Source organism: Heterocephalus glaber, unplaced genomic scaffold (assembly GCF_053883595.1).
Source record: "Heterocephalus glaber isolate CG9 unplaced genomic scaffold, H.glaber_assembly_v1.0 deba00001442, whole genome shotgun sequence".
NCBI lineage: Eukaryota > Metazoa > Chordata > Mammalia > Rodentia > Bathyergidae > Heterocephalus > Heterocephalus glaber.
In genome coordinates this window covers 27,327,664-27,351,000 of record NW_028258296.1, presented here as the reverse complement: position 1 = coordinate 27,351,000, position 23,337 = coordinate 27,327,664, and the positions used below count along the sequence as shown (strand labels likewise).

At 34.1% G+C, this 23,337-nt stretch overlaps 1 protein-coding gene across 12 annotated transcripts in view; it reads right to left on the bottom strand.

Moving 5' to 3' along the window:
* Positions 1 to 23,337, bottom strand: part of Rpap2 (RNA polymerase II associated protein 2) — a 94,874-nt gene that overhangs the window by 70,418 nt on the left and 1,119 nt on the right. For all 12 annotated transcript variants that reach the window (XR_015451977.1, XR_015451975.1, XR_015451976.1 and 9 more), the window contains exons 3-8: positions 18,885 to 18,999; positions 16,733 to 16,831; positions 16,492 to 16,557; positions 14,460 to 14,548; positions 3,552 to 3,587; positions 877 to 1,798 (exon numbers count right to left, since the gene is read on the bottom strand). Coding sequence is in view for 7 of the 12 variants with exons in the window: in XM_021255374.2 (XP_021111033.2) it covers positions 877 to 1,798; positions 3,552 to 3,587; positions 14,460 to 14,548; positions 16,492 to 16,557; positions 16,733 to 16,831; positions 18,885 to 18,999 (1,327 nt within the window). In the remaining 5 variants the exon portion in view is untranslated. The remainder of the gene's footprint in view (positions 1 to 876; positions 1,799 to 3,551; positions 3,588 to 14,459; positions 14,549 to 16,491; positions 16,558 to 16,732; positions 16,832 to 18,884; positions 19,000 to 23,337) is intronic.

Here is a 23,337-nt window from a genome sequence, read left to right as displayed (position 1 = left end):
TTACTCAGAAGTCTTTAGAAGCAAAGTTTTGTGGTATAAACAATGTTATTACCCATTACTCCTCATGCCAAATGACTTTGTTTCCCAGATAATACCTACCAATCACAACTGGGTAAGAGAAATACTAAAAGGTTTTTCCTAAATATTAGTGGCATGTATTCATTCTCTACATATGATGACTATTTACTGTGTACCAATCATGCATCATGCACTGTAATAAGTGCTTTACATAATTTCTAGAACTAAGCAAGGCAAACTATTAATAGTCCCATTTACAGATGATGAAATAGACTAAAGAAACTAACCTCATAAAACAAGTAAATCACAGAGCAGATATTCAAATCTAAATCTACCTGAATGCATTCCTTCCATCCTCTATATCCATTATTTTCCCAGTAAGTCTCCTTTAGTATTTCATCTATAATATATTAAGTGTGCATGGTTGCCAAATATTATCCAGACAAGTATTTTACCATTCAACCAGCAAGTCTATTCTGCTGCAAATAGTCACACTAGAATTAAAACACAAATACGCCATGTAGAAATCTGAAGAATCCATAACAATAACGAGAAAGGCCTCTTCAGAGAATCCACCTATTATATGAATGAGTCTTAAGAAAATATAGTCCATCTTTCTAGTCTACTCTTACCAATCAGAGAAAAATATATTATATGCTTGTGAAAATTTTCTAAGAACTTCAACACAATTATAAAATAGTAATGCTAACAGTGAAGATGGCATTCTAAATCAAAAGGTAGAATTACTAAAAAAGCTTTATGAAAATTTAACATTTAATATGCTTGTTCCAGCTCCCAAGATTTGTTACGGTGAATTTTCCACATGCTAGCAACCTGGAAAAACTCATCAGGACATACCTCTTCTGAGTCTTGTGATATGGTAGTTTCTTCATTCAAAACATACTGTCCTCTACAAAATTCTCTGATCCTCAGATTTAATGTTTCAGTTTCTTTTTTTAAGTTCTCATAACTTGGTAGTGGCTTAGTGGCTGTATCTGAGCCTCTAAAAGATAAAAACTCATCCAGGCTATTCTGAGATCCCCTTAAGCCAAGGGAATGATCATCTGAGTCAGAGTTTATGTCATCTTCATTAAGTTCTTCATTAACTAGACAGGCTGAAGAAGGTTTCAGACATACAGAAGCGTAATTTTGGCCATACAAAACTCTCAGAGTTTCTTCTGTCTTCCACTCAATCAAAGTCTCCCTCAGAACTTTAAGTAAGTTCGTCTTTGCAACTTCAGGACAGACCTGCACTGAACTAGAAACTTGGTTTGATTTGGCAAATTTCTTTTTAAGATGCTCAGCACTTTTCTTACTTATGCCTACAAGAGTTATATCTGACATATTGTATTTGTTTTCAAAATTTCCTGAAGCTTTTAATCTTTCATGTGAAGGAGTATTTGAAGAAATTTGAGTACTGACTTTCTGAAAAGGAAGTTCACAATCAGCAGCTTTCTCCTGAATACCTAATTTGCAACTGCCTAACTGCTCAGTGACTGCTACTACTATCTGTTCTTTGTCTTTGACTGTGGAGTTGGTTTTTTGACCAGCTTTCTTCTTCATTATGCTTTTCTGGTGCAGCTGTGGCCCCATACCCGTTGCATTTGGTCTCTTTCCCGGTAGAATGGAGGAAACAAAGTCTTGTTCATTATCACTGCTACTATCACCACAAGTGCTAGAAGAACTAGATTCATATTGCTTTTCAAAATGAGCAGGATTATCAATATCTGATGTTTTAATGACTTTACTGTGTAACTGTACTTCTTCTCCAGAATGGCAACTGTGAAATAAAAGATAAATACAATAACTGTAACAGGAAAGCAAAGTATCCCAACTTTATTTATAATTTGTAACTTTTAAGGTAGACATTTTATTCCCTAGGCACAGCCTTACGTATAGGTGCTGATATATACATTTTAAAAGAGCTATAATTTTTCTATATCTAACACATATTTGATATAGTGCTTTCATCTTTCTTTCTTTTACCCATTCACCCAATTATTTTAAAATGGTTAAAGCAAATTAAGAACAACAAAACTTTAATAATTCTAACCTACTTAGTTATTTTGACTTTTGTCTATTGTTTTTGTGGCTGCTTTATATGAACATTTAAAAAACGTTTATCTTTTGAAAATTTCATTACTGGCTTCTCAAAAAACACATTACAGGAACTCTGTTAAAGTCTGAAAGCTGAAGAGAGATGGGTAAACATTTTCCAATTCTGGTTGAGTTTCACATAGAAAATGCCATAGAATGAAAAGCAAAAGAAAGTCATAACAGAAAATAAAGTTGGCAAGCTAACATTTTCCAATGAAAGACATTTAAATTTGAAATTTTTTGAGAGTTCCAACAGAATGGTAACAATAAAAGACAACAATTGTCCCTCTGACTATGTTTTTCAACTTTAGGGTTTGATTTGAATAAGATTAAGAATTATGAAAGAGTTGGGCCGGGGATTTAGCTCAATGGTTTCGCCACCTGCTGCGCAAGCGGCAAGGACCTGAGTTTGATCCCCGGTACGAAAAAAAAAAAAAAAGAATTATGAAAGAGTGAAGGCAAAGTAACTTTGACAATTCAACCCGAGACAAATTCAGGACAGACAAGCAGTAGCTCTCATGCAAACATACATGTCAGAACTTTAAAACACTGGGATGAGAAAGTTTCTGGGCGAAGAAACATGCTGTGGGAAATGTAAAATAAAACGATAGGGGAAAAAGCTGAAAGTAAGGTTGTATATGGGAATGGAGAAAAGATGATATACTTTTTCAATATGAGGTATCATTTTTTAAAGTTAGAATCTAACCAAATAGGGGACTATCGGATAAAAAGAAAAGTAAGTATAATTTTAAAAATCAGAATAATTCAACTTTCATGTTTCATGCTTTCTCTTAGAAATTTAAGACAATTTTATTTTTCCTGAACTAGGCTGAAGCTATAAATTAAAGAGATGCATTAATAAATGTCTTACTTGTGGCTCAATATTACGTGTCTAAAGTAGTGACTAATAATTAGGAACATTTATTCTGAGAGTTAAAGGAGATGTTTTGATAGATAGCCAAGGATGAGCAAGCAATACTATGAGGAGGGTTTAAAAAAAAAAAATCACAACCTGGAATTTATATTAATGTATTAGATATTCTTTCAAATAATTAAATAACTGATACAGTAATGTCTTGAAATCCTGTAAAATAAAACCACAAAAACCTTTCAACAAATATAATTGGCACAATCTAACTGAGAAGGAAACACAGTATCTGAGATAGAGGCTATGTTTGGGTCATATTTCAACAGGTTCAATTAGACTTCCACAGTAGGAACAGCTGTACAATAAATCATACAGATCAAATACGTCGTTTTACCATCACAAAAGAAAAAGCTGAACACATCAAATATTTCTTTCTGTGGGCCAGAATAGGATACTTAACAATGCATCAGCACAGAAAGTCCAAGAGCTCATATCACCTAGGACACTCCTCATGTTCCTATTAACATGAATATCATATGGAAGGTAAGTGATACTGATTGAACCATACCTTTGTCCTTCTGTTAGCAGCTGAAAATCAGGTTGTCTGTGACAAAAACATAGAAATAGAAAAACTGAAGGCAACTGACAGGTCAAATGCTTTCAAGTATTTATTATAATTATATTAGATAGAAAATATAATTAAAAGAGAACAGTTCAAAAATAAGGATATTTTCCTTAAGAAAAAAAATAAAGGAAAAAGTACCGTGAAACTCATCAATAGAGTTCATTATATTCTCTCATCTAAAATTTACTCATTTTCAGAACTATGTGCCACACACCCAATAAAGTTTTCCTTGACTGACCTGGACAAAATGGTCTACATTATCTAAATGTTTTGATTTTCATGTTTAAGTCTGGTTCCTTATCTAGGATACAAGCTTCTTGATGGCAGCTTACAGTATGTTTATAATACTCTTATATAATCAGTAAGTCTTTTATCTTAATTTCTGAGAAATCAGTTATATTGTACTACGAATGTGAACTACGAGGTATGATTAAATATGTAGTGAATGTTTAAATGTTCAAAAAAAATCCATTAAGAAAGACACATTGTCATTAATTCCCATCACGGTACTCCCCCTTGCTTCAAACACACTTATTCCACCTTGTCATTTTCTGAAGCAGTTCTGGAAGTCTTCTCTCGAGTATCTTTGGTTGCACTATCATGGCTGCCTCAATGTCCCAAATCAATTCAAAACATTTACCTTTCATGGTCATTTTCACTTTGGGGAAGAGCCGGAGGCTACATGTTACCAGATCTAGAGAATAAGGTAGATGGAAGACACATCATACGGTTTTTATTAGCCTGCTTTTCCACTGGATGGCCCTCAGCAGCGGCATTCACTGTTATTTTTGATCACACTTTGTAAAGATGCTCACACAAGAGGACTTTCAGAACTGCTTCAGAAAGTGGCAAGAATGCTGGGGTAAGTGTGCTCAAAGCAACCAATTTTTTTTTTTTGGTACCAGAGATCGAACCCAGGACCTTGCGCTTGCGAGGCAGGTGGTGGAACTACTGAGCTAAATCCCCAGCCCAGCAACGAGTATTTTGAGGGAGACTCTGGCAATGTGTCTTAGTATAATAATTTTTTTAAAAATTTTAAACATTTTATAGTACATATATTGTGATGACACCTCACATGTAGATTGAATGATTTAACTCTAGAAACAATTTGGCCATGCAATACCAGAAATATCATTTAGCCATCATGATATTAAAAAGGGAGGAATAGTCTTCCAAATGTCACACACACACACACACTCTCTCTCTCTCATGCCAGATATATAAAGGAACAAACAGCAAATGAGTCCATGAGGACAGGAAAAATACTTCTGAAGTGACTCAGAAAATGCTATCTATCTACCTAGTGGTGCTGGGGATTGAGGTCAGAGCATCATGCATGCCATGTAAATGTTTTTTCCACTGAGCTACACCCCCAGCCTCCCCAAAGTGCCTTCTAAAAACTTCAAAACAGAATAAAAAGAAATATAAGGGTCAGGTATGGTGATGCAGGTCTATAATCCCAGCTACTAAGGAGACTGAGGCAGTAAGATTTAAGGGCAGCTTGGGTGACTTAGCAAGATCCTATTTCAAATTAAAAATTTAAAAAGACCCGAGGATGTAGCTTAGTGTTTCCTGAATTCAAACACCAGTACTTAAAACATAAACACACACACACACACACTTACTTATATGGGCCTATGTGTACACCACAGAGAAGGTAAGGAACTGTGCATATAAATCTCATTTAAGGCCCCAAGTAGAGTCCACCGACTTTGTGATGTTGCAAAAACTTTCAATTAAAGAGTGAATTAGACAGATGAAAGCAGAACTCCTTTGAATTATGACATTTTAAGGCTACCAGTAAAAAATGCCAGAGTCACAAGTATTTTTCTATATCATTAAACATGATAGCATTAATAATGGAACTAGACAACATATTCAACACAGGAGGCACTATGGGGAACGGGCTCTCTTATCAATCTTCTCCTTAGTTGTGGAAAAACTGCATTTTTTCCATTATATTCCTTCTTAGTACCATGTATCAGGAAGCATATAGGATGAAGCCAATATTCGACATCCCTGCTCGAGAGAATGTTCTGCAGCTCAAGAGTTCCCAAGACTAAAATTTCAAAATTAAAGCTAATGAGCAGTGAACTGCTTGAAAGTGATTTATTTTTTATTCTTTCTTTGGGTCTTAGCCAGGCAGATCTTTTTCCATGTGTCCCGACTACCCTATTTGTCCTATTGCTTTCCACTCACTAAAATTCTAGTCATAGCAGCTACCTATGACTAGCAGTCCTAGTCATAGGTATGATGGTACCTTTGAAGGTAACACTACAAAAGAGTATCATCATGTTAGAAGCCTTGAAACAGGTACAAATAATGGCTGTTCAGCAGAGAAATCCATATCCAAAGGGCCTGTTTTACTATAATTTAAAATTTGGTTGTGTGTATTTTCATATTAAACATTTGTTAAATAAACTTCTGTAATAGTAAAAAAAAAAAAAAATCACACAGTTACACCAAATAATTCAAGAGAATATCTATCAAGTACCATGAGAGATGCTGCTACAGGAAATTAGAGATGAAGGAAAAACTTGTGGCTAGGCCAATCAAGAAAAGTTTCAGAGAGGAATCATTTCAGTGGGGCTTACAAATAAATATACATCATGTTGTAGAGGGGGATCTGTGAGGATTTTCTCTACCTTCTGCTCAGTTTTACAATAAACCTAAAGTGTTCTAAAAAAAATAAGTCTACCTGAAAAGGGGAAAAAAAAGACATCAGTTTGTATATAAAGGCATTTAAAGTTAACCCTATGAATTTGTTGAGGTTTTATCCACATATTGTCACACCCTCTCTTTAAAAGAAATGTTATCATGCTGAAATCTACCCTGTTTCTTTAAAAACAAACAAAACCCCCTTCAATCATGTAGCCCACCAGCCCTTTTCATTGTAAGCTTTTTGGGGGGGTGGTGGTACTGGGGATTGAACTCAGGACCTTGAGCTTACACGGCAGGCGGTGGAGCCACTGAGCTAAATCCCCGGCCCCACTGTAAGCTTTCTTTAAAGAACTCTGGACTTGTCATTTTCAATTCTGTATCTTTTAGTCAGTCATTATTCATTCTCTTTCTCCTGGAATCTATACTCCTCTGAAATGGTTCTTGCTAAGTTCATCAATTATCATAGGATTGGTAAATCTAATGGATGTTTTTCAGTTTTTTGTTTTAAGGGAAGAGAATCAGTATGAAAGGAAATCTCAACAGAGGAAGAATAAATCATAAGGCAAGGTCCTGGAGAGAGAACTGAATCACTGACAAAGAGGAGCGTGGTGTATTAGAAATGAGCAGACAGAGAAGTGAGAGTACATATGAAGAAAATAATGTTGAAAGAGACGCTGCTCAATGCCCTCAATTATTTCAATAAATTAGTAGCTTAAATTATTTACTATAGATTGGGTTCAAGGTTTAAGAAGAGCAGAAAAGATCTGAATGTATCAGATAGCCAAAAAGAGATTAAGGAGAGAAAATGTGAGCAAACAATTGTGAACAAGGCCCAAAGAATATGGAGTACAGGCTTTGGTGCCAGACAAACCTAGTGGGTTTAACCCCTAATCTCTCTATGTAAACCTAGAGTCCTTTCCTATCGACTACACCTTTCTGAGTCTCAGTTCCACCATCTTTAAAATGAGTAATATAATATTTCCTTAGGGATGCTGTGAGGACTGCATTAAATGAGATAGCTTAAAGTATTAATGGTCTTACTTGAGAACTCCCTGCAATAATGTTTAATAATCTAAACATAGAAAAGTAAAAAAAGATGACTAGCACTTGGGAAGCTGGGCAGGGAAAGAGGTTAAAGGAGAAATCTCCTAGGATTGTCTTAAGAGGACAACACTCTAACAGCTGACAGAACTCAAGAAAACAAATATAATAAGGGTCTGCTAACCCAGAAGAAAAAAGTTGGGGGGACACAGGAGGCCAAAATTAGGTTAAAAACAGACTGATAATTGCAGATGAGATGGAGGTTGTGGTCACAAATGGGAAGTTATTTCAAGATCTTGGAAGCAGAAATCAGAACAAGATCTGAGTATGGCTAATCCAAGGGGTAATCAAAATGTAAACGTTATTGTAATGAACACAATTTTAGATAGTTTAATGAGAAATCCCTAGCTACACAACTCGATTCTCTCTTTTTGAGATAGGATCTCACACTATGTTGCCTAGGCTGGCCTTGAACTCCTGAACTCAATCAATTCTGCCTCTGCCTCCCAAGTAGCTAGGCCTACAGGTGCACACCACTACACCAGGCCTGATATATTTTGAAAATTAAAAGAAACTCTAATTTCTAAAGGTAAGAGAAAAATTAACATATATAAGTGTCTACTACATGCCATGTGGGTTTTTTTTTTTTTGGTACAGGGAAATGAACTCAGGACCTTTCACTTGCGAGGCAGGTGGCACTATGTGGGTTTTTAAAAAATTGTGGTAAAAGGGCCAGAGGCATATGTAGCACAGTGACAGAGTGCACACTTAGTATGTGCCAAGCTCTAAATTCAATTCATAACACAAAAATTAAGTAAATTAAAAAAAAATTTTTGTGTGTGCACCAGGGATCGAACTCGGGACCTTGCACTTTTGAGGCAGGTGGTGGAACCACTGAGCTAAATCCCCAGCCCAGTAAACAAAAATTTTAAAAGTTGTGGTTTATAACATTAAATTTACCACTTCATGCATTTTTAGGGACACAGTTCAGTGCATTTACTTTAAGCAAATTTATACTGTTGTGCAACTATCTATCTCCAACCATTGTTCATCTTTCTAAACTGTACCCTTAGTGGCTTATATATCTTCACACAACTTACAACTATTTTTTATAGGTAAGGAAACTGAAGCTGAGAGGTTAACTGACTTTCTAAGACCACATAGCTAACAAGTAATAAGTTTAATTTCAAACTTAGGCTGGATTTCAAAGTCTTCAATCTTTCTACAGCATGTTGCTATTAACGTCAGAAAAAAAGACTCCAAAAAAGTTGTGAGGACACCACCTTGTGCTTACTCTTTCTCACAGGAATTCTATGTACTTTACAAATTACTATTTTCCTCTCCTTTAATTTTTCTGACTTCAGGCAAAGAAAACTACACTCGATGTTGTTTCTAGATGTTAATTGTTTATGACTGACACTACTCATTCTAGTTCCTGATTTATAAAATGAAGAATGGTACTGGAAACTAAAATAAACTAGATTTGAGTTACTCAGGAATTAGATGAAAGATTCCTTGTAAAAACCTCAGTTTGTTACAAGGCACCAAGTTACACTGCTTTCTTTTCTGTACTTTTTTGGATGAAATTCAAATTCTTTTTGTTAAAACTGCTCTTTTTCTTTATTCTAAGTATTTTCCATTCCCTTTTTCACAATTCAAACAGCCCTGGATCTAGTTCTTGGAGCTCAATTTAACAAAAGTAAGTAGCCATCCCAGTTAAAGGATACCTTTAAAATGGTTCTTCATAAATGTTTCATCTTATTTCCACTAAGGCATAAATTAAATGACTAGCTTTAATTTTAGCCAAGTAAATCTAAAACTAGAAATACCTGTGTATGTGTGTGTGTGTGTATATAAATGTGCATACATACTATTTGAAATATGTATATATGTACATGCATGTGTGTACATATACAGAGTCTGCCAAAAAAAGTATACACTTCAGGAAAAAATATGATGTTTTTTCAACAGATGGTATTACCCTCATATGGGGGACTCTAGAGGATGTAGTATACAATGCCAGCCCTTAGAGAAGAAACTGAAAATGCATGTGCAGCAATCTCAGTGACCAAGGTTACCCAAGCAGCAGTTTGCCATATTAATAAATGTCTGGAAGCCAATGGCCACCACTTTGAGCACCTCTTGTAATTGTAGAGGCCAAAGGTAACTTGTATTAATTTCATGATGTCTCAATAAATTTAGTATTAAAATATTTATACAAGTTTTTCTTTTCCTGAAGTGTGTATACATTTTTTATGGACTCTGTATATATATCATTTTCATACACACACACACACGCACACACACAATGTATAAATCAACAGAAGCAGCACACTGTAATTCTCCCGTGGTGGGAACTTTTCAAATAATATTTTGAGACATGTTAAAATCTGTTTCGGAAAGCTTTTATTCTGATACTGAGCAACAGAGGTGGCTGTTTAGAAAGAGGATATAAAAGTTAGTTCTGTAGAGGTTTTTGGCTTCCACGCCTGAGACTGTACTATGTTTATTGCCAAGAAGTGATGTGTGAAAAATCCCCTACTCTGGACCACATGATGGCGCTTTTAGCTCTGTCAGCATTAAAAATTCACTCCAATTTGGTCTTTTAAAAAAATCACATTTGCTTGTCAACGTTTGTCCTTCCTTCTTGCTGTCTGGCTCATAATCCAAGAAACATTGCTACTTCAGACTTTTCAGACCTACATTTAACTAAAGAGGATTTATAAATGCAAACATATGACTATCTAAATCAGCACACTACAGAGCATCAAAACTGTATGTGGTCTATTTCTGGCCACTAAATGGGTAAAAAAATTCTAACTCACAGAGAAACATATTGCATTATGACCTAAACCATTCTAGGTCAATGCTTTGTCTCTAACAGGATATCAAGAGACATTTTGTGAAAAGTACTGCTCCTCTGCATGTCTTTAAGGATATATTTCAGATATTTTTTTGGATCTTGAAGGACTAAAAAGTCTTCAAGGCCCTTCTGACTCCAAAGTCTTGATCAAAGTATGAGTACTAGAAATTATTATGAATTTGTCTAAGTTGTTCTTTAATCACTTATATATCTGTATGGATTAGATAGTAAACATACCATAGTATATAATGTCATAAATTTTAAGGGATATTACTAGGCTTTAGTATTTTTAAATCTGGAGAGTAAATTTATACTAGTGTTAATGACAATGAAAGATCAAATTCACTATTCTATTTCCAAAAAGTGTGTAAGACTAGGGTGTCCCCAAAGAGGTCAACTTCAGATTGTTCAGGATATAATCTAAAATATCCCTAACATTTTTTCATAATTTAAAAACAATCCTTTATCACCCTTCATCTTTACAGACTAAAGAATTCAAATTATTAAAGTCAGTAACTTTTTATTCTAAATTCTTAAATCAGATTAAGCCTTTGTTATAAGGTAGTATAAGTTCATCTAGTCTTACGCTGATAATTTTCATTTTTGTAAATAAGACCTTTCCTTATCTAAAAAAGTCCCACTACAGTAGCAATGACTAAAGACACAACTGACTCAGAACTGCTAAATATTAGAACTAAAAGGAACTAATAGGCTAAATGCAACTTTCTACTTTTACAAATGAGGAGACTGAGTGAGGTCTAACGCTGATAATCTCTCCTATAATAAAAACAACTAAAAACCTGAGTTACATTTAACAAAACTCTTCTTCAAACTGAAGATTAAGGGAATTGTCACCAGCATTTTACAAAATCAACAGATTAGAAAATAACACAGGTGCTTCAGCAACTTTTTTTCCAGTTATATGCATATATCAGACCATGGTGTAAAATGCATTTATGACGGTGGTCACACAGTTTAGAAGTCATTGCAATAAGTTATCTAATTTTGATTAGATTTAAAATATTACTTTTATTTAAAAATTTATTAATTATTATGGTAATATTGTTACTTAGTACAATGACTCACTAAGTTAATAAAAATATCTCTGCATTAAATACTAAATAATACCATTTAAAACAAGCCATATTTTCCCTTTAAAAAAAGACTGGTTGTGAACACTGTAGCCTTTATCATCTATGAACAGACAGACCTTCTTTTAAGGGTCACATTTCTGCAGAGATTATATGTATAACAGCTAAACAATCTTTCTCAAATAGCAAATTCTAGAATTCTGATCCTTAGCAAAAACTGAAATAAACAAAAAGCATAAACAAAACAAACAATACCCAAAGAGTCTGTGAAGAAATAGTGACCTCTAGTGGACTCATTAAATGATACTGCCATAATCCCTGTCCCTAATAATTTAGAAATTAAAGTAACACTGATACATCCAGATAGAAAAGATACTGATATGGTTATAAAACTGATGAGTATCATACAAAATTAAGGGCTATTGTTACATTATGTACAACGGGACAAATGTATATTTATAAATTATTTACTGGTTTCTTCTAATCAAGTGGAAAATGATGAATAGAACCCTGGCCTTATTCAGACTGTATCGCTAGCTTAAGAAAAACATTTAACTTTTCTAAGCTTATTTAATGAAGGCATTAGTTAAATCCAGGGATTCTTTAAGCTCTTTAATTATAATTTTTTTCTTTAATTCATCTTTTAAACCAACACCGTATGAAGTTCTGCTCAAAAATATTTACTGGTTCCCCAGTACTTGAGAATATGCCAAACTCAGGCTGGGCTCTTGTTAGTTGGTTATTTTTTTTCCCTCAATATACAGAAATTTCCTGAAATCTATGAGAGACACATTACAAGATCCCCCCGCCCCAGGGGATGCCTGAAACTGTGGGTAGTATCAAACCCTATACTATATAATATGTATTTTTGTTTTTTTTTTTAATAGTAAGTGACTAACAGGTAAGTAGTGTATATAGTGTGGATACATTTGAAAAAGGAACGATTCATAATCTGGTCAGGAGAGAGCCAGATGGTATGAGATTTTTATCACTTAGAATGGTGTGAAATTTAAAACTTATGAAGTTTTATTTCTGAAAATTTCCATCTAGTATTTTCAGACTGCAGTTGACTGTGGGTAACTGAAACAACAGCAAGTGAAACCATGGCCAATGGGGGACTACTGTGTACTTATTTTAATTTTTCTCACTTTTGTTCATCATTTCTCATTAAACAATCTCCTAATCTTACTAACTTATGTTACATGTACCATTAGAGTTGGTAAAAAATTGTTCTGCCATCAATCACTGCTAAACTCATGGGGTTTTTTTGTTTGTTTTGGTTTTTTTGAGACAGGATCTCACTACGTAGTTCAGGCTGTCCTTGAGCTCACAACAATGCTACTATCTCAGCCTCCGGAGTGCTGGGATTACAGGTGTGCACCACCACGCATGGAAATAGGTTGGTTTTTATACATTTGGGGGTGTGTGCGTGCAGGGATGCATACATATGTGCAGCGCCTGCCAGGAACTAAGGACATAATGCACACTTTGGATGTAAATTATTAGATTATGCAAACATAGGCCATTTTAATCTTTTTTAGTGAGGTAGGGAAGGATACAAATAAGTTAGAATTCTAAGAACAACAAAAAAGTGACAGGGTTTTAATTTTTGGGGAAAAGTAGGCATTCTAAACATAATATGGTAAGATATTAGGAAAAGGTTAAAGGTAAAAACTTAGCTAAAGGAAGTACCAATAGCTATGTTTGAAGTAAGTAGAGAGGGCAGGAAAGGAGGTTTGGTAAATGGTTTTGGGCCACATATAAGGATGACACAGTGGGTTAAATTTAACAAGCACAGGAGGTATCTCTGGAGACCAAGTTAATAATTTAAGAAAAACTGGTCTTGGTGGGGAATGGAATATATCACTATTGTAAGGCTGAGGCTGTAATGGGCATCTGGTAAAATACTAAAGCATGAGAAAAAGAGTGAAAAGTAAAAGAAGAGCATAGTTTCCCAGTTACTTTGGACAATACAACAATCTTACAACCTCCAGATAAGAAAGTTGACACTAATTTGTGCAGTAATGAACAATTTAGTTTTTATTATGTTCAATTCAATTAAGGCCACAGGTGAGTTTTACATATTTGAAACCACACAGGATTGGACTGACAAAGATGTCTGCCATCAAAGGTTCTGTCACTGGGGCCGGGGATTTAGCTCAGTGGTTCTGCTGCCTGCCTTGCAAGCGCAAGGTCCCGAGTTCAATCCCCAGTACCAAAGAAAAAGGTTCTGTCATCAGCACAGTTCAACTGATGCTAGTTGAATTTAGGGGTGTCATATAATCTGCATCAGATAAGATTTCAAAGGTTTTTTTGAGGCAAAGCTCTATAGTTAATTGCATCTCATTACATTTTAGTCATTTAGTTAGTATAGATCTTCACTATATTCCCATTACTGCCTTGTGTTATTATAATACTATTTCAAATATGAATTATATGGGACATTATTTAACCTCATTAAGCCTTTGGACTTTCTAGACAATAGTTAAATTACCATAATAATTTCTGCTACCTTTGTTATAGAATCATGCCATTTCATTCTCAATAAAGATTTTTTCCAAATTCAGCACCTATGTAGAATACTGCAGGTATTTAAATATTTCCCAGGAGGCAAAACCTCTGCAATGACCATAAACTGTTTTTGTAAAACAATAACACTTTTTAAATTTGGCTTTATTTGAATTTATAAAAACATTGTGCTAATTTTAATAAAGATTAAAGTAGTAAAACTTTTTAACTTTGGTACAAAGTTTCCTAACAAAGTGAGTTCAAATGGAATCCAAGACCTAGTATCTTCTGAAAAAGTTTAATATTAACTCAGGATGATTAGATTATCAACATTCATAGAAGTCAAAATTAAAGCTCCAGTCTGGTGATTAAAGCTAAAACAGTAAACAATATTTATATGTATGAATTTTCTGATTTTAAGTTTAAAATCCTTAATAACTATTCTTTTTTTTTTTTGGTACCGGGGATCAAACTTGGGACCTTGCACTTGCAAGGCAGGTGGCGGCACCACTGAGCTAAATCCACGGCCCCTTAATAACTATTCTTAAAATAAAACCATTTCCCCCAAAAGTGTGTAAAAAGTAACACTCTACTGAAAAGTAGACCCTATTCTCAGGCTACCTGAAAAAGCAGAAAGAAATTATTAGAATATATGAACAAATGTATATGAATAATTATTTAAATTACCTGTCTTCTTCTCGAACCCATACTGGAGTTTTGGGAATCTGTGCTTCAAAAAACTTAGATGCTTTGTAACAAAAACTGCTGCAAAAAGACTGAAGAGGACACGTTAAAATTATTTTTTCTTGTTATGAAACATAACTTATATACAGAAGAGAGTATAAAAACACAAACATGTAGTTGAAAGAAAACAAAAACTCATGAATCTTCTACTACCTATGGCCAGAAATAAGGTACAGTACCTTTGAAGACTTTCATGTGCTCCTCCCTAACAGTACAGCCCTCCAAATTTCCCAGAGGTAAGCACTACCATGAATTTGCTGTTAATCATTTCCTTGCTTTTCTTTGGCTTTACCACCTACTATATATTCCTATAAAACATCATTCAGTTTTGCCCATTTTCCAACTTTATCTAAATGGAATAACATTATTAGGTATTCCTGTCTTTTGTTCAAAATCATGTTTTTAAAATTCACAGTTATTCACATAGCTTATTCATTTTCACTGTATATTACATTCCATTGTATTAGTATATTACACTTTATTATTTATGGACAATTGAGTTGTTTCCAGTTTTTTGCTATAACTTCAGTATTACTTATGAACTTTTTAATGATTATTAAAATTTTGGTAAAATATGCATAATATGAAATTTGCCACCTGAGCCATTTATAATTATTCAGTGACATTTTCTTTCTATTGCATCACCACTAGCATTTATTTTTAGAAGTCTCTGCACCTTACAGAACTGAACACTATACTTGTTAAACAAGAACTCTGCATTTCCAATTCATTGACAAGCACCATTCTGTTTCCTGTCTATAAATTTTATTACAGTAGGCATTTAAGTGGGATTAAATAATATTTGTCCTTTTGTCCTGGCTTATTTCATTTAGTGCAATGTCTTATAGGTTCATCCATATTGTAATGTGTGTCACACTTTCCTTCCTTTTAAGACTGAATGATATTTCAATGTATGCATATACTACATTGGCTAATCCAGCTATGAACATTCTTACACGTCTGGATACATATTATTGGTAGTGTACACAGGCAAGGAATTTTTTCAGTTTCTATAAGGTATATACAAAGAAACAGAAAGGCATGCTCATAAAGAATGTGCAAAGTTTCTGGGGATGTAGCTCAGTGGAAGAACACTCGCCTAGCATGCTTAAGGCCCTGGGTTCAACCTCCAGCACCACAAAAAAAAAAAAAAAAAAAAAGTACTTAATATTGTCATATTAGTCATCCAAATTAATTATATAAAAGTTTCCTATTAATTTGTCTCTTTATTATATACTCTCAATATAGATCTATGGTCAATTATAGGTGGGAAATATAACTTCTTACCTCTGGCTTATCTTTTCACTTTTTGGAAACCTCTAATAAATAAAAGTTTTAAATTATAATGTTGAAAATTTATCAGATTTTCTTCCATGGTTTATAATTTTCTATCTTTTTTGTTGTTGTTTTTTGGTTTTTTTGGTACCGGGGATTGAACTTGGGACCTTGGGCTTGCGAAGCAGGCAGCGGAACCACTGAGCTAAATCCCCGGCTATAATTTTCTATCTTAAGAAATCCTTCTCTAAGTTTATAATCGTCCATATTATTTTCAAAAAAGGTCTGACTTTTACATTTAGTTCTTTAATCTACCTGCTTTGACTATGTAGTGAGATTGGGGTCATTTTCATTTTTTCCATCTGGATCTAACTGTGCCAGGATTGCTGAAAAGCCCTTCCTTTCCCCACTGACCTTACAACACTTCCACTGTCATGTATTAAATGTATCCACATATGTGGTGACTCTGTTACTGGATCTTGTTTTATGATTTAGTGCCAACAGGCACTTTAAATTTTTAAATATTCAAGTTTTAATTAAAGCTTAAGCAAGGAATTATTTTTAGTACTACTCTGAAGTCCTTATAAATAAGAACAAATTTTTAACATGGTTCTTTTCTAACAGGCAAGTTTTATTTTGAATTCTATTTAATATCATATTAAAAATTAACTGCCACATTGAGGGTAGACTTTGAACTTACCTTTCTTTCAGTAATATCATAAACTTTATTGGTTTTGGTAGAAATTTTATATTTCTGTTTTGGTACCTAAAGAAAAGAGAGTTTAGCTTACAAAAGAATCTCAGTAGTAACCATGAATTTAGACTCCATCATATTTTGGCCAACCCACGTCATTAATGACCTCACATTTTATTTCCTGATCCTTCTACAAAGTATTTTGCTCAATTAAAAAAAGCCTACATTTTTAAAAAGTAGTACTTACGATGCCCAGTTTTTTCTGACACAAAGGATAGCCACAGAATTTGATAATTGAACGTTCAATCACAACATCACTATAGTGAGCAGGGGTGATGAACTTCCCCTATAATGAAATCAGAAGGGCATTTACTCTCAGATTAATGGAAAGGGTCATTTATTAGCGCTTTAATCCTTATGAATCTCATCTGAAAATACAGGGACAATAATAGTACTTACCTCACTGGGCATGGTGGCACACACCTGTAATCCCAGCCTTTGGGAGGCAGAGGCAGGAGGACTTCTGCAAGTTCAAGGTCAGCCTGGATTACACAGCCAGTTCAAGGCCTACTCTGAACTACATAGTGAGATCCTGTCTCAAAAAAATAAGTGCCTACCCAAGTCTGAAGTGAAAATTAGAGAAAATAAAGGAAAAGTATTTAAAGACATGTTTGACATATAGTAAACACTACAAAAATGATTATTATTTTAAAAAACTGTCACTGCAGATTGGTGATCTTTGTATATTACACAGTTGAAATAAATCTGGGGCAGCAGGAAGAAGTGGTGTTATAAATATTTCAAAACTAAATGATGACAGTATCTTTTTTAAACAAGTACTATGCAAAAAAATCATCTAAACCACATAAAGTAATAAAACAGAATTTTATCTATTTTTAGAGCATAATTAAAAAAAAACAACAAAGCATATGAATGTGCTATGATGACTCCTGAACAAAATTTTGTGCAAAAATCTTCCTGGTGTTTTAAAACAATTGTAGAGAATAATATGAAGGTGATAAACTAATACCAAATATTTTAGTTTGACATCTTCATGTTTAAATAATCTCAATTCTTATTTCGTAACTTTGAAATCTTTTTGAACAAGGTATTTTTCTGCTTTTATAGGGATTGAAGTACTCTATTGAGAATGAAAAAGTTTTGTGTTTCAAATTAAACATTTCCAGTTTGTCTGTTTTCCTTAATATTACATATACATAGATGCTGATGTAGTTATCTACCAACTTAAACATATTCTTCTTGCTTAGTAAAGTCTCTGAACCATATTAGTTTTGCAATAAAAGGTGTTTTAATTTTTTTCTCTTAAGGATTGTAAGTATAAAAAAATTCTGCCATTCATTCAAAATTTTAAAGCTTTTTAAGAAAACAAAAATTAATTATAATTTTGTTCTGAGTTAAGTCAAAGTACATTTCAAGTATTTAAAATATCCAAATTAATGAAATAACATTAAGAAAAATCTGTTACTTAAAATAGCACAAAAACCAGATGATTAGAAAACTGACAATTGTGATTACTATTACAAAGGGAAGAAAATCAAGTGAAATAGCAGACTAAAAAGAACTACAACTAGAAATAAAATGTACATTTTTTTACTTTTTTATGTTAAAAATTTATTTTGATTCACAATTGTACATATTAATGGGGTACCATACGTTTTGATACATATATACAGTGTGGAATGAGAAAATCAGATTATAACGGACGTGCACTGCCTCACATACTTCCTTTCTAAAGGAAAATTATTTAAGTATTTAATTTTTTAAAAGTATTAAATTTTATTTAAAATTCACTCTCAGTAATTTTTTTTTTCTTTGTTTTTGGTACCAAAGATGGAACTCGGGACCTTGTGCTTGTGAAGCAGGTGGTGGCACCACTGAACTAAATCCCTGGCCTTACTCTCAGTAATTTTAACATATACATTACTTTTAATGATAGTCATTTTGTGTACTTATTATCTTTTATTAATGCATTTTAAAATCATTGTACAAGTGGGCCAGGGATTTAGCTCAGTGGTTTCGCCACCTGCTGCGCAAGCGCAAGGACCCGAGTTCCATCCCTGGTACCAAAAAAAAAAAAAAAATCATTGTACAAGTAATATAATATACTAGTTGCCTATTTTAAAATGCATGATTTAAAACCAGTGCACATCTGAGTCTGAGGCAGAAGATCACCATGAGTTAGAGGCCAGCCTGGACTATATAGTGAGTTCAAGGCCAGCCTGAACTACATAGCGAGACCAGGAAAAATCCATAATTTATTCAGCATGTACTGACATCTAATGACTGAAAACAAATTTAAGACTTCAATAATACAAAGAGGTCTCGTTTTGCAGAGATTTAAAGATGTTATACTATAAAACTAATATGTCAATACATACACATTCCATTAAGAAGTCTTCTGTGATATTCTCTTCTAACAGTTGTTCAACAAAATGTAGAGCTTTTCTTTCACACTCAATCTTCTTTTTCACAGATGCTTCTAGTTCTGCTTTCCTAAAATTTTAATAAAAAGTTAATGTATTTACTATATAAATTTTGTCTCCAACATTCCATGTTTTAAAATACAACAATAACCTAACTATCTTGTCATTTAAGTTTATAGTTTTTTGGGGTTTTTTGGTACCGGGGATTGAACTCGGGACCTTGCCTTTGTGAGGCAGGCGCAGGCACAACTGAGCTAAATCCCTGGCCTAAGTTTATAGTTTTTAATGCTGTTACTTTTTTTTTGGTAACTGGGATTGAACTCAGGACCTTGCACTTGCGAGGCAGGAGGAGGCAGGCCGTGGCACCACTGAGCTAAATGCCCATCCCTAATGCTGTTACATTTGATCCAATACTTTTCAAAACAAAACAAAAAAAGCTACTTTTTGCACTATATACAGTGAAGTTGGCCAGGAGGATTATTTCCAGGTTTAATACCAGGAAGCATTTACAAACTCCCACAGGCAAGAAAATGAGGTGAAGGGCTGGGGATTTAGCTCAGTGGCAACGAGCCTGCCTCGCAAGTGCAAGGTCCTGAGTTCGATCTCTGGTACTGGAAAGAAAAAAAAATATATATTATTTTATATATAAATATGTATTATATAAAATATATTTTATTTATATTATTTTATTTCTAGGGCCAGGGATTTAGCTCAGTGGTTTCATGGCCTGCTGCTCAAGCGCAAGGACCCAAGTTCGATCCCCAGTACCAAAAAAAAAAAAATTATTTTATTTCTATATTATATATAAAAGAAAATGAGGTGAAAAAAATGTGTTTATAATTTATCAATCCCTATATATACCTACGAAGAAAAGCTTTTCCTCTGATATGAAGCCAGAAATGAGAACAGATTAGAAAGGAAAAAAGATGACTTCTAAGTAGAAATTTCTAACAAGTATCAAAAGTTAACTGATGGTCCATTTTGATAGAACAATACAATCATACTTACAAAAAGTGCTTACTTTTGTTGTTAAGTCTTGTTAAATAACTATACTGACATGAATGTGTGGTTTAGGAAAATAAAAGTCTTCCTAGGAGGGTTTGTCCTTGTTATCAATGGGCCTCTGACAACCTCTGCTGGTCCCCACACAATATGGAACATAAAAGCAGAGACTATCTGACCAAACAATAGGTTAGGACAGTGGTTCTCAATCCCAACTGCCCATTAGGATCACTTGAGATTTGAAAAAATATCATGCCTAGGTCCTACTGAGGCTAATTAAATCAGAATCTCTGAATATGGGGCCTAGATCCTGATTTTTTTTTTTGAAGTGTTCAGTTAATCAGTCTTACTGTTCAACAAAGTTGAGAATCACTGCCAGAGGATCAAAGATATTAACCTTAGTGACTTACTTGCTCCTTTCCTGCACTGGTTACTACTTATCTACCAGAACTACCTTTGCTGGCCTCCTTGTCCTTGACTTGCCTCTCAGGTCTGGGCCTAGAATATCCTTATCAATAAAAGACTACCAAGACTTTAATTTTTTCCCAGACCAGTATGCTTTCCAAAAACAATTTGGAGTTCTAAGAGTTATTCCAACAATCTGTTTTGTCAAATAAGGACATTACAGCAAGAAAAATTTTAAGGCCAGGTGTGGTAGTTCATGTCTGTAATCTTAGCTACTCAGGAGGCTGAGGTAGGATGATCCCAGGTTCAATCCCCAGTATTACCAACAAGAAGAATTTCACAACTAATACCTATTTGCACACTGTTTCATAAAGACTACCTTTACATCAAAGAAGTATGAAAGACAAACATTAATTTCTTGATATTGAACACATTTAGTTTCATGAAAAATTTGTTATTCTTTTTTTCATTTTGTGTCTGCCAATAAAAGCCTGTCATGTAATAGGGTTAGTATACAACCTACGTTAAGGAATTGCTGACTCAAAGCCATCAGCCATCCCGATCATCTGAGCCACACTCCTTCTGCTATCACAAATGATAACAGGCAGTGTGGGCAATGGGAGCAGATCCCAAATCTTTTTGGCCTCAAGGACTCTGTAATACTCACTTACAGCCTTCGCTTGTGTGGATTAAATCTGTCAATTTACCACAGGATTAAAATGGCAATTTTTTTTTTAAACATTGTATTTACTAAGATTCTGTCAATAGCTTTATGTAACAAGATAAGAATACTAGGCCTGCCACTCAACTTGTTTATAAGTCTCAGCTTCAATATGAAGCTGTTTAAAAACAAAAAATCAAAACCTCCTTTTTACGTGCTAAATATCTTGGCAAGAGTGCCATTAAACATAATAATGAACTTGAGACAGCAAGAGTAAAGAGTTAACAAAAGCTAAACATGGCAGCCTAAACAACATTCATACAAAAAAATTAACTAGCATTGATTACATAAAATTTTCCTGATTGGTTAAAACTCAACAGTATAAAACATGCACTTTAGAATATTTAGCTATTAAGTTCAAAAAATACCAGTGTCCATATGAAACAATTCCTCTCCAAAGCCAAAGTATAGTCAAAAATTAATTCAAATGATATGAACATATTCTAAAGCTAAAAAACATTCAGTTGTTATTGATGTGGAGGTCAACCCAGAGCTTTGGGGCTTTCTCACATTGCAAAGGGCTGTAAAACAGCAAATTTTAAAGCATTTATTTACAATCATTTAGTAATGACCAATCCACTGCCTTTACATCTTCTTAAATGAAAAACTTTCTAAGAATGGAATTGTTATATTTTTTCTATTTTTATAAATTTCAATGTCTGTCTTAATAGTAATCAGCTGAATTGAATGTAGAACTATATTTCAGTTGAAATAAATGTATAGCCACTTCCCTCAACTACTTAGCTGTCCTATGGATTGTTTCATCATCCTGCTCAAAAATCTTTAAGCTGAGGGCCCAGGATTTAGCTCAGAGTGCCACCTGGCCCGCAAGTGCAAGGTCCTGAGTTCGATCCCCAGTACAAAAAAAAAAAAATTAAGCAGGGGCTTGCGCTCAGCGGTAGAGCACTTATCTAGCATACATAGGATCTTTGGTTCAATCACCAGCACTACACAAAATAAAAAACAAACCAAAAAACATTTGGTTTATCTGTATTCCTCAAACTGTACAAAATGTAATCTCCACAGGTTTGTGGTCAGATTAGTGATGAGGACAGTTGTAAATCACTGTCGAAATCAATATTAACTTTATTCTTACAGTAATTCCTAAAGCCAAATCAGTTTAGTCACATTATTCCATAAGGAATAGTGAAGTAGTCTTCAAAACATCTCAAATTTAACTAGTTTCTTTATTGCTAGTTGATGACCAGTTCTAATGTCTTAAAACTTTTAAAACTTAAAACTTCAATCGTATCACTCAGTTTCTTAAAGCTTTCTCATTTGTACTTAGACGACCTAAATTTCTCATTTCTACCAGGTAGAGTACTATGTGAACATGACTATGCTCTTTTCTTCCCTTGCTCAGTGTCACACAGCATCCTAGGCATCTTTCTGTGAAGTTCCCAAGCCTTTTCTTGCCTCAGGGTCTGCACACATACTGTCACCTGTGGCTGGAGGTCTTTCATCACTACTTATTGCCTGGCGAACACCTACTTAGCCTTCAGGTCTCAACTTAATTATTACTTTCTCAGAGAAGCCTTTCCCTGAAAACCCACAGACAACTTCCATTAAATTGGGCTTATGTTATTATCAGTTCCTCCTAACATCATGATCTTTTTCTTATTATGATTTGTAATTATGCATTCATTTGTGTTTAATCGCTATTTCTCTGTTCCACGTGTCAGTTTTGATCAACACCATATTCTTATGGCCTAACCCAAGTCTGGAATATCTTATGATCAGTGAATAACTGTTTTACAAAAATGAATAAATTAAGACCAAAGCCAATAAAAAATAAGTCTTCATAGTCATGTCACACTACAGGTATATACACATGTATTTTGATCTCCACAGACTATGATTCTAGAAACTTTTTGTGACAAGAGATAATATCTTGCCTTTTTAGGAGCCAAAAGACAGTACAGAACAGCTTTTTAAATTTTTAAATGAAAACTTGGACATGATGTAGCAAAGAAAAGGTTTCTTGGAGTGCTAAAGAGAGAAACTTGGAGAGTGAAGCTCTGACATATACAATGATAAAAAGAGAGTGCACCTGAAGAGGTAGCAAAGGCGCACCTAGTTAATTCAGGAAGTTCCCAAAGACACCTTTCTAGTTTTGGTTTTCTTAATCTCTCATAATTTTCTTCAAAAAAAAGGTACTCTGAGGGCCAAGGCTTTAGCTCAGTGGTTCTACCACCTGCCTCGCAGGCACAAGGTCCCAAGTTTGATCCCTGGTACCAAAAAAAAAAAAAGGGACTCAATTGTTTTAAAAATGGATTCAAT